The sequence below is a fragment of the Nycticebus coucang genome, chromosome 9 (assembly GCF_027406575.1).
Source record: "Nycticebus coucang isolate mNycCou1 chromosome 9, mNycCou1.pri, whole genome shotgun sequence".
In the NCBI taxonomy this organism is placed as follows: Eukaryota; Metazoa; Chordata; class Mammalia; order Primates; family Lorisidae; genus Nycticebus; species Nycticebus coucang.
In genome coordinates, this window is record NC_069788.1 from 42,657,241 (window position 1) to 42,669,048 (window position 11,808).

General features: G+C 50.5%; 1 protein-coding gene across 2 annotated transcripts; it reads right to left on the minus strand.

The window, feature by feature from the left end:
* Nucleotides 1-2,218: 2,218 nt before the first annotated feature.
* PI16 (peptidase inhibitor 16) lies at nt 2,219-11,808 on the minus strand. 2 transcript variants are annotated; one of them, XM_053602492.1, is made up of 7 exons: nt 11,295-11,808; nt 6,993-7,214; nt 4,795-4,904; nt 4,512-4,600; nt 3,978-4,067; nt 3,046-3,182; nt 2,219-2,647 (listed from the first exon to the last, which is right to left on the minus strand). In XM_053602492.1, exons 1-6 carry the CDS (start codon nt 11,463-11,465, stop codon nt 3,061-3,063), a joined length of 804 nt encoding a protein of 267 aa, XP_053458467.1. In that variant the 5' UTR covers nt 11,466-11,808; the 3' UTR covers nt 2,219-2,647; nt 3,046-3,060. The 2 variants fall into 2 exon arrangements, with proteins under 2 accessions (XP_053458467.1, XP_053458466.1); XM_053602491.1 differs by having other exon boundaries at nt 3,396-4,067.

Here is an 11,808-nt window from a genome sequence, read left to right on the forward strand (position 1 = left end):
GCTGGGTCCTTGTCTGAGAAAATGGGGTAGGATTGGGCAGGAGGGAAGCTGAGCTGCCAGCAAGGAGGGGTGATAAGAGCAGGAATGTCCTTGGGGGGACCTTCTCCTCTGGGAAAATCTTACTCTGGTGGGCAAATCCGGAAGAACCTATAACCAAGAGAACTGGAAACTTATGTTCACACAAAAACTGTCATATGAATGCTTATGGTAGCATTATTTATAGTAGCCCAAAGGGGAAACAACCCAAATGTCCAATGATGAATGGATAAATAAAACATATTCAGGTTTGGTGTTCGTAGCTCAGTGGTGAGGGCGCCAGCCACATACAACCAGGCTGGTGGGTTCAAACCTGGCCTGGGCCTGCTGAACAACAATGACAACTGCAACAAAAAAATAACCAGGCGTTGTGGTGGGCGTCTGTAGTCCCAGCTACTCGGGAGGCTGAGGCAAGAGAATCACTTAAGCCCAAGAGTTTGAGGTTGCTGTAAGCTGTGATGTCACAGCACTTTACCCAGGGCAACATAGTGAAACTTTGTCTCAAAAAAAAAAAAAAAATCCTGTAAGATGGAATGTTACTTGGCAATTAAAGTTCAGATTCATGCTACAATACAGATGAACCTTGAAAATACGCAACATGAAAGAAACAGTCACAAAACACTACATAGGCAATTTGTCAAGAATTTATATAGAGCCTATAATACCAGCCAAGGCAGGAGAATTGCTTGAGGCCAGAATTTCAAGATCAGCCTGGGCAACATAGCAAGACCCCATCTCTAAAAAAAAAAAAAATTACCTGGGTGTGGTGCAGCCTTGTAGTCCCAGCTACTTGGGAGGCAGAGGTGGATCGCTTGAGCTCAGGAGTGTAAGATTGTAATGAGCTATGATCATACCACTGCACTCCAGTCTGGGCAACAGATACCCTGTCTCAAAAAAAAAACAAAAAACAACTTATGTGGAATGTTGAGAATAGACAAATCCATTTAGATAGAAAATAGATTAATAGTTGCTTGGAGCTAGGGGACCAAGCTCCATTTCCAGGCAGAAATGACCCCACAGTGCATATGCCCTAAGTCGCCTTGCAGAAAGCTGAGGAGAATGGGGAATGACTACTGTTGGGGAGGGTTTTTTTTGGGGGGTGGTGAAGAAAATGATCTGAAATTGTGGTGATGGCTACACAAATTAACCATTGAGTTACATACTTTGGGGTTTGTTCTTGTTTTTGTTTTAAAATAGGGTCTCATTCTGTTGCCCAGGCTACAGTGTGGTGTCATCATCATATTTCACTGCAGCTTTGGACTCCTGGACTCAAGTTATCCTCCTGCCTCAGACTCCCAAGTAGCTGGGACTACTACAAGGGCATGCCACCACTCCTGCTCAGGGTGACCTTGAACTCTTAACTTCAAATGATCCTCCTACTTTGGCCCCCCAAAGTGCTAAGATTACAGGTAGCGCCACCATGCCTGGCTAAGTTACACTTATTTTTTTGAGACAGTCTTACTCTGTCACCCTGGGTAGAGTGCTGTGGCATCATAGCTCACAGCAACCTCAAACTCTTGGGCTCAAGAGATCCTCCTGCCTCAGCCTCCCGAGTAGCTGGGAGTATAGGCACCCACCACAATGCCTGGCTTTTTTTTTTTTCTCTATTTTTAATAGAGAGGGGGTCTCGCTCTTGCTCAGGTTGGTCTTGAACTCCTAAGCTCAGGTGATCCACCCGCATTGGCCTCCCAGAATGCTAGGATTTATAGGCGTAAGCCACCATGCTTAGCCTGTTGATCACCCTTTTTCTTTCCCATACACTTGTGCTTTCCTGGTCCTTGGGACTCCTCCAAGCATCCAGGGTTGACAAAGCCTTGCCTCTGGTACATTCTGACCATAGTGTCCCAGACAGGCCTGGGCAGCAGCACCCCTTGGTCATATGCCACAGCATGATCTTGGGTCCTAATCCCACCCAGGTCGCACTGGGGACTCCTGAAGCTGGGAGAGTCAGCCCAGTGCCGTCAGCCTTCTCTCAGCTCTCTCCCCATTCTTGGCCACCTGTGATTTGGGGGTGGAGTAAATTACAGGAAAGAAAGGAAGGGTGCCCCAAAGAGAAGACACTAAATGGAGTGTTTTGGGGGAGAAGTATGTGAAAGAGAAGGTAACAGTTGATAAGAGTTGAGCCTCTTCAGAGCGCCTGAACTATCTGTGCCTCCTGCCCCTCACCAGCACTGAGACTTAGTACTCTCAGACAAGCTTTTATTCAAGAATCAAGGGTCGCTTCCCTTCCCTCCTTGAACCCCTACCCAGAGACCCCCCACTTGAGTGGGCCTTGTCCTTCATCAACTCCTAACGACCCTCCTTCCCAGCTACACAGGCACTTAGGGAGAGACCCAGGCCAGGCCGGCAGTGAATGTCCCAGAATCACCATGTCCCACCCCCAGGGCTCAGATGGGAAGGATAGGAGATTTGGGCCCAGTGTGCAATCAGATGTGCAGTCATCGGGCAGGCGGCTGGCCCCCAGCCAGGCCTTGTGCCTCCAGGATGCTGTGGTTGAAGCACATGCCCTGCATCCTTTCCCTTGCAGAGGGCCTTAAGCCAACACGCATCTTGTTTGAGGGGTTGGGGCTAGGGTGGGGAAGATGGCAGGAGGACAGCTGATCTCTTCACCCTGGGAAAGCAAGAGGCACTTCTGGGGACAGCCCTGAACTGAGATGGCTCAAGGAAGAAGCCAGTGCTGGGAAGGGCCAAGGGGTTCCTGGGAAGCCTGAGACCCTCTGTCTCTGGGAGAGCAGGAACACATGACCACAGGCATCCTGCTGAGAATGGTCTGCCTCTGGCTGTGGGCTGGGCCTCCCCAGAGGCAGAGGCACTCCTGGGGTAGCACCAAGGGTTGGCCCTGTACAAGCTTCCTGAAGGAAACCAGTGCGAGCCTAAAATCTCACCAGAAGAGAGGATGAAGGGGACTGCTGGATCACAGGGCAGAGCCTGCCCAGGAAGCTGTGCTCTCACTTGGAGAAAGACAATCCAGAGGGGGCATGAGGCTGGGGTCCCCGCACCAGGCCTTGCCTTTGAGTCATGTCTTCAGAAGATTCCAGCCAAAATCAGGGGAGGCAATAGCAGTAGTCCCAGGAGAGGGCCCCACACATGACCAGGGCCCGAGTTCAGCCCGGACTTAATGCCAGGCTTCTCAGGGTCCTCAGCACCTGTGGGAAGGGAGAGGCTTTTCCTCAGCCTGAAAATAGCCACGCCTGACCTCCCACTCACCCCCATCATGCACAGGGGGTGGGCAGCAGCCAGAGAGGAAGCTCCTAGTCAGAGGGTGCATGCCACACCAGGCTCATACCACCTATGCCGAAGGCAGGATGCCGACATGCTAGGTCCAGGAGGGAAGGTAGGGCAGATGCTATATGCCTTACCTGGCAAGGATGACTGCAGGGCCAAGGTACGCCCACCAATGGCATTAGCAGTGGCAGAGGTATTGGGGAAATTGGACAGGGACTTGGAGGAGGTGTGCCCCATGTGGTTCAGTGTGGCCTGCAGCTCACCTGGCTTGTCCTGGGCTGGAAAAACTGAGGCCAAAACCTCACTGGAGGAAGGCAACTTGGCCTTGGCCTCAGCCTTAGCCTTTTCCTGGGCATGGTGTAAGGGCTTCCCTGTCCCTATTAGGAACATTTTGGGGTGCAGAAATTTCTCTGGGCTCACGGAGGGTGCCCTTGTTTTGCTGGTCACTTTGTCTGCTGACTTGGGGATAGGAACATGGGTTGATTTGGGAAAGGTAACCAGCTCCTTATCCAAGGAAGGTGGGCTGTGAGTTGCCAAAATGGAAGGGGATTCTTCTGTTACAAGTGGAGCCTCTGTTGCCATGGAAGAGGGGTGTTTCGTTTGTAAGGAAGCTGGGGCCTGGGTTTCTACAGCAGGCAGAGCCTTGGTTGCCAGGGAGCTTGAGACCTCTGTTACCAAGAAGGATGGAATCTCTGTTGCTACGGAAGAAGGAGTACCCATTTTTGTAGAGACAGTTGCCAGGGAAGATGGTGCCTCGGTTACCAGGTTAGGCAAATCCTGAGCATCTTCCGAGCTTCTGATGGGTTCTGATAACATAGTCAACAACTGGTATTAGTGCTGCAAGCAGGACCTCTCACTCCTTATCCCACTGCAGCCAATGTGAGGTGACCAAATGTCCTACCAGGACATACACACACCTCTCCCGCGGATGTCCCTCAGTGATAATAAATGTTACTTCTTGTTAATGACACAACTAGCTCCTTGTCCAAATTTCCTCTGCCCGCCCACTTCCCCTCTCAAGGGAATCTACAGTCAGACTTCTGCAGCTTGCACTTAGCCCGCCACCCTATCCTAGGCCCCGTTCGCAGCCTTCTGGGGTCTCGGCTAGGGAGACTTGGAATGACAGGACTCCAAAGTGGCTCGCATACCGACGGCACAGGGGCAAAGCGAGCCGTTACCCTGGTCATCACAACCCTCCCCGACCCACCCAGCCCAGTTGGCATCACATCTCTTTTCTGCCCCTCACTCACCGCAGAGGGAATTTGCGCAGCGGTAGTCTGGGGGACATTGAGAGCACGGAGTCCCCTCCTGGTAGGGCCTTTTCCCCTTCACGTTCCCCCTACAGGAGTTGAGAAGGATGCTGGGGGGAGAGGCCCCTTCTAGCCCACATCTCCATACCCCATACTCCACACACCTAATCTGGAATGCCCCTTGCGGTTTGCTGTCTATTCGTCCCCAACTTGGGCTACCTTAGGCTCCTCAGCTCTGCCCACTTCTGCCTCCTCCCCATTCCCAGGGCTTCCCAGAACTTACGGAGGTTCATAGTTGCACACCAGTAATTGAATGTTGGTCTCCTCAACACCCTGGAGCTTCTCACAGAAATGGGAACCACAGCCAATCCTTTCTGTCTTGGCCCAAACCACCTGAAGGAGGGCAAACCTCATAGCTCAGCCCTGTGCTGGGTAGCACAGCCCCTTTCTGGTGTCACTCTACACCAGCTTTCTGTGGGTGGGGGCAGGAAGCACCCTATAGCCTGAGAGATCCAAGTCCCTGAGAACATGCAGCCTCAGGACAAAATGTTTATTTTTCTTTTATTTTATTTCTTTAGTTCTCCAAAGGAACTTCAGGACAAAATTGAATAGGAGAAGAAAGGGAGAGTTTGTCCAGAGCCATCTGCTCTCCCCTGCCAACTACACACACCACTTCACCAGGCCTCTTTCCCCTCTCAAAACCTTCCCAGGGCTTTGATATGTCCTCATAAATTTTTCCTGTGGGCTCTTCCTAGAGGTTGTTGCATTTTAAACATAGGGTACATCTAAAGGAATGAATTTCAAATGGTAGACTCTTAGATATCAGCAACAAGAAAAGACCAAGAAAGGGAATGGGGAAGCCATTTTGGACATGGAACTTCCCCTGAATCACAAGTAAGCAGGGACCTGCTCTGGCTGTTTCTAGAATGATTTCTGTCCTAAGTATAAAGCTTAAAAAGTCAAACAATCTCAACCATGGGGTGAGACCAGAAAATTCCCCTTGCTATTTTCAGGCCCAATCTGCCCAGGAATCTGTGCTTAAATAAGGTACAATTGTTGAGCGCCTTCCAGGCAGAAATGACCCCACAGTGCATGTACCCTAAACCCCCTTGCAGAAAGCTGAAGTGAAGCATGTTGGGGTGGGAGTGGGGGTGGGGCAGCAGGATCCAGAGGGAAGAAGGCCAGGAGAGTGCCAGGTCCTCACAACTTCCTGACATGGGTGGGTGCTGTTATGATTTCCTTTCCTAAAGGTTAAGAGTAAAAATATCACACAAAAGAGAAATTGAAAAATGAAATTGGTGGATGTGGGTGGGAAGATAATTGGTTTCTTTATCTTTTAATTGTTTGTCATGTTTGTTTATACAACAAATAAGCATTTGGAAGGAGAAGCAGGGGTGGAGAACCTGCAGCCTCAAGGCCACACCTGGCCCTCCAGATCCTCAAGTGTGGCCCCTCAACCAAATCTAAACGTCACAGAACATATCTCTTTATTAAAAGGATTTGTTCTGTAAAATTTGGATTCATCCAAAAGACCACACTCAAGGATCCAGAAGGCCACATGTGGCTCTAAGGCTGCAGGTTCCCTACAAGCAAAAGGTGACCATGAGAGATAGGAAATGCTGTCCAAAGGCTCCTGAATATCTTCATTCAGTGACAATTTGCTCTTATTTTACACATAGCTTTTTTAAAATTTTATTTTATTGTATTTTATTTTGAGACAGAGTCTCACTTTGTCACCCTCAGTAGAGTACTGTGGTGTAACAGCTTACAACAACCTCAGACTCTTGGGCTCAAGTGATTCTCTTGCCTCAGCCTCCTGAGTAGCTGGGACTATAGGCTCCGGTCACAATGCCTGGCTATTTTAGAGACGAGGTCTTGCTCTTGCTCAGGCTGGTCAAACCTGTGAGCTCAAGCAATCCACCCACCTCAGCCTCCCAGAGTGCTGGGATTACAGGCATGAGGCACTGTGCCTGGTCCACACATAGCTTTTAAAAGAAAAAGAAAAATTAAAGAAAATTGTCTATTTGCATTATCAGTCCTGGCAGTTTCGAAGCAGCAAATTTGACAACACAATTAACTACAAGAGCGACAGAGAAGAGACGGAAGTTAGGAGCATCTGCCGCAGGGGCAAACAGCTCTGCACAACTTAGGCCAGGGCTTGGGACAATTGTCCTATCACCTCTAGGACAATAACTACAGTCCATGATACTGTGTCTGTGACTTCTAACTATGTCTATTATCAGAAGGCCAGGAAAGGCAGCCTAGGTTTTCAAAGGTTTGTAGAGAAGACGAATTCTCAGAGACCTAGACAGCACATTAAATGCAGTGGAAAGACAAGATTTATAAAGGATCTAAGTGCCACCAGTCTACCTGAAAGAAGGCAGCTGGGGCGTGAGGGGAAGAGTTGGCCCTGCCCCTCGCAGTCCCGGCCCCGCCCACTGCGCACACGGCCCCACCCAGCCGGTTCTCCCAGCCACGCACCTGCGTGTAGTGGCCACACATCTGGCCCCGGTTGCACGCGGCGGCGCTGAGGTTGTAGTGCTCGCGCTCCTGGTGCCACTCCTCCATGGCCAGAGGCACGTCCATGCCCTCGTCCGTGATGGCGAACAGGTTCTCGCCGCGCCGCCCGCGTTCCTTGTTGTGGCCCCATATGCACTGCTGTGCGTAAGCTTTGGCAAAGGCGGCCAGTTCCTCGTCCCATCTCTGCAGGACAGGTGGGGGAGAGAGAGGTGGGATGCCCACAGACTCTGTGGGGATCAGAGCAGAAGGTCGAGGGGTTCCTAGGGGCCTCTGGAGACTGGAAACGGTCCTCCACCCGCCCCCTCTTCCCCTTAGCCAGGTGACTCTTAGCCATGTCCTAGAGCAGGTCTCTGCTCTAGAGGAGCTTCTGTGGGAAGGTAGGAGGGTGTCACTACATCCCTTGGAGTTGACCCAACTTGGGACCATTCACCATCTGTGTCATTTTGGATTAAATGCTTAACTTTTTTGAACTTGCACAGGATGCTGGGAAGATGGAGTGGGATGGTGTTTGTGACGTGTTAGTAATAGTCTTCTATATAAAAGATGGGCAGTGATGCCCCTGCCTACCTCCCAGGGCTGCTTGAACTGCTGTGAAAAGCACAAGATGTCCAGTGAGACCTTGAAGGGCCAGGTGTTTTATTCAGCTGGTTTCCCTCTCCTCTACCATAAATCTGATGTGGGAACTAGCACCCTCCTCTCCCCTCTCAGCTCCCACTCTCCCCTTGGAACAGCCCAGCCAATGCCTTACCCTCTCCAGGCTTTCCTCCCAACTGCTATTCCTATGTGCTCTCAACTTTTGTCAGCTGATATCCCTCTCGTCAAGAAAATTAGGTATCTCTACATGACACTTAATGTCATAGGCCCTTCACTGAGGGGCCTATTTTTGAAGGCTTAGTAACTCAATAGTTATCAGATCCCAGTGGCAACATTCTCCAGTGAGGACCTCTGGAGGTGAAACCGTGGGAGGGGGCATTTTAGGCGAGGGGACTTCTGAGGTCCTGTGTCCCTGGCTGGGAGGATAGGATGAGTATGGGTGGAAAGAAGGATTAACAAGGCATCTGGCCCAAAGGACTGAGGAGGGAGGCCTGGATCCCATTAAACTTTGTCCTTGGCTTCTCCTGAAAACTGATGGCCTGGCGGTAATCTTGCTCCACCCTCTAGGGGCCCAGCCAGCTGCTGGAGCCAGACAGCCCATAATGAGCAGAGAGCTTGGGTGATCCTGAGGGGATGGGGCTAGGTAGCCACACCCACTCCCCACCCACTCATGACTTTCAGAAGCAGCTGCCTGGCAAGGGGATGGGAGCACCCGGCTGGGATAGCCCCAGTGCTGTGACCTTGAGTGAGTCCCTTTCCCTCTCTGGATGTTTGTGTCCCAAATCACTAGTCTTCAGGATTCTCTCAGCTCTGGCAATACTGAGAGATTAGGAGGGGGAAAGAGCAGGGTACTGGGACAGATTGTTTGGATGACCTTGGGACTCCAGGCTAGACTATAAGCACCTTCAGGTTAGGGCAGTGACATGACCCAGTGTCTGGCACAGTGCTGACACAGAGTAAGCGCTCAATAAATATTTGTCAACTACTGATGACTGAGACAGGGGTCTGCCTGGCTGTGATTTCCATTCTGACCAGATGCCTAAAGTCCCACCATTAGAGAGTCATTGCTTTGGGTCTTAAGCTTCTCAGTCAGTCATCCAGAGTCTGCCATGGAGTTGCAAGGGTCATGGCACCCCCGTCACATTGGCCACATGGTCACCATCTGGAAGCTAGTCCATTCATTCATTCAACAGTCCTGGGCACTGTGCCAGTGCTGGGCTAACAGCAAGAACCAAAATGCCCAAGTTCATATTGTCATAAGGGTTGGGCCGCTGTGTGCTAAATGACAGAACTGCAGCAAGTACCGTAGGGGCACCAAAGGGGGCCATTTAGCCCAGCCTGAGGGAGCCACTTAGCCAAGTGTTAAATATGAGGCATCAGCCAGGTAGAGGGGGAGAGGCATTCTGATCAGAAGGTACATGTGAGCCTGGAGCTAAAAAACAGCATTTATGGCTGGGGAAAGACAAGCCAATCAGGTTACTGAAGAACAAAGGCTGAGCAGGAGAGGATGCTGGAGGGGTAGTCAGGGGCCAGAACGCACAGAGCCTTCTCAGTTAGGAGCTGGAGCTTTATCTTGAGGCAGTAGGGACCCATTGAAGGATTTTGAGCAGGGTCAGGCCCAAGTGTTGGATTATTCAGATAGCAGAGTTCAGAGGCTGGGGAGTGGGAAAGGGCTATCGTAGGAGTCCCTGGGTGCAAAAATGAAAGACTGAACCAGAGTTGTGCCAATGCAGGGGAGGAGATTATCAGGACAAGAAAAATTGAACCTTCTGAAAGGTAAAATTGGTGATAATTACATGTGGAGGCTGAGAGGGAAGAGTCCATGATAGCCTTACCTGCTTCACCCTGAATACCTCACCTCTTTTGTGTTAATCAGATACTTATTGAGCACTTACTGTATACCACGCACTGTTCTTGAATATGCACTTTATACCTATTCACTCATTTAATCCTATAACCACCACCATAGCTACAAGGGAGTTGTTCTATTTTTATCACCCCCATTTTACAGATGAGGAGACTGAGGCACAGAGAAGTTAATAAGTCGGCCAATTCACATAGCTAATAAGCCAAGATTTGAACCCAGGCCACCTGACTCCAGAGTGTCTGACTTATCACTACTGAGGTGAACCCGAGTCCTAGCCCAGATTTGTCCAGCATCTTCACCCAGCCTTCTCTCCATTCCTTTTTATATCCCCTCCCGTTGGCCAGCAGCATATCCCTCAATATCCAAACAGCTTCCCAGAATGTAGCCCCAGCCCAAAATGAAGCTCTGTTGGAGAAGAGATCCCAGTCTGTGGAGCTCCCAGTCTCAGCCACCAAGACTACAGGATGTCAGGGATCTACAGATGGAGAAACTGTGAGCCCAATTATGAGTCCTACATCTCAGTTAGGTGCCGTTCACATCTGGGGCTCCTGATTCAGTATCTGCATTTCCTCGTTGTCAAGGCCAACAGGGCCCTGAATGGCGGTGCTGGGGGTATATGTAAAGCCTGTCTCTTCTCACAAGTCATCCTGTCTCACCTTCAGGGCAAGGATTGCCAGCCCCTGAGTTTCCATCAGGAAACAGAGAGAGGCCTTTGAAGGGAAATCAGACAGCCTGAGGTGGAATTTAGGTCTTGGACCCCAGGCTTGCTGCTGCGATCTGCAAGCACAACTTAGCTCTGAGGCGCCAGTTGGTGGGCACTTCTCACTCATCTCCTAGGCCATCTGGGAGCTGGAGGGGGAAGACTAGTTCAGCCTTCTGGAAGGGTAGGAAAGTGGTGAATTTCTCACTTTAGCTCCTTTAATCCTGAGTGTAGACATCCTGACCCTAACCCTGCCATCAAACAGCTCTCCCTCCGTGGCAGAGGTAACTAGCCCCAAATCTGGCTTCTGTCATCTGTGGGTATGGACCTGTACATTTTGTAAGTCTGCATGCTGTTCTCATCAGCATATAAATAATATTTTAGATGTTTTCGAAGTTCATGTAAAGATATGCTATTGTGCATTTTTTTGAGATTTCATTCCTTCTTCAATATTGTATCTGTGAGATTCAATCCGTAGGTGATATATATGTAGCTCTACTTAAGACCTCATTTTACAGATGAGAAACAGGATCAGCAAGGTCACAGGACTTGCCCCAAATCACAAATCTTGTAGGTGACTGAAACAGAGTTTGAACTGTATGATCCAGGGCCTTCTCTGCTTCTGGATCCTGTTACCCTACCTCCTAACCCAGATGCCTGGATCCATCCTGCTGCCCTGCTTCCTCTTCTAACCTCTTTGGAAGGCATCCAAAAGACTGTTTTCACGAGGGTATTAAGAACTTCCCATGTTCCCCCTCCCAGGGCACATGCATTTTAAGAAGTGCTGGGGAAGGGTCACTGGAGTAGGAAGCTGACACTTCCAGTTCTGATTCTACTAGCTGTGTGACCCCAAGCAAGTCCCTCTGAGCCTCAGTTTCCTCATCTGTATAATGGGGCTGCTTATAGGGGCCTGTGAATTATATAATGCTAGGGACTCAGGGACTCTGGCACAGACCAAAGAGATGAGTCTCTGAGATTCTGAAGTAGTTTCAGCATGGGTAGTGAGGGTGTATGGGAGGGGGTTGGAGTGGGGAGACGGATTGGTGGCCAACTGCCCAGCACCCCTTCATTTCCGGTACAGGAGGGTCCCAGCCACACTCACCATTTGCAGCATATCTGAGGCCGGCGGGGACACCTGGGAACGGTAGAGGTTGTGCAGCTCTACCATCATATGTTTCTCATCATCTCTGAGAGCTCCAGCGGGGACCGTAGTGGCCACCAGCAGTAGCAGTGGCAGCAGCAGAAGCAGCAGGAAACTGCAGGAACTGTGCATGGTGACCAGCCCTTTCTGCTTCTCCCGGCCAGGGGTCTGGCAGCTGGATTTAAAGTCTTCCCACACAAGCACCACCCTGGCTGGGGTGGGGCAGTAGGGGCTGTGTTTGGAGGCCCAGCCCGGCTCACACAATGTCTCAGGGAGGGCTGGGTGCCTTGGGTCCTGACCAGAGTCGCGTCCACTCCCCTTGGAGTCTTTGGCAAAAGCCCCTTTTCTCTCAGTAACAGGGGCTCAGGCCAAGAGCTGTGTGAGTTCCACAGACCCTCTTGAGTTGTGGTCAGATCCTTAAGGGGTAAAATCATAGTCAACATCTAGAGCTATAGCTGGTTGCACCCAGATCATA

Bases quoted from the DNA above. Each gene is read 5' to 3' on its own strand.
- PI16 (XM_053602491.1), bottom strand. From the start codon at position 11,465: ATGCACAGTTCCTGCAGTTTCCTGCTGCTTCTGCTGCTGCCACTGCTA. The intron at 4,905-6,992 runs GTGCGTGGCTGG...GCCCTCCTTCAG, and splicing joins TGTGTGGCCACTACACGCAG to GTGGTTTGGGCCAAGACAGA. The intron at 3,183-3,395 runs GTAAGGCATATA...CCCTTCCCACAG, and splicing joins CCTGCAGTCATCCTTGCCAG to GTGCTGAGGACCCTGAGAAG.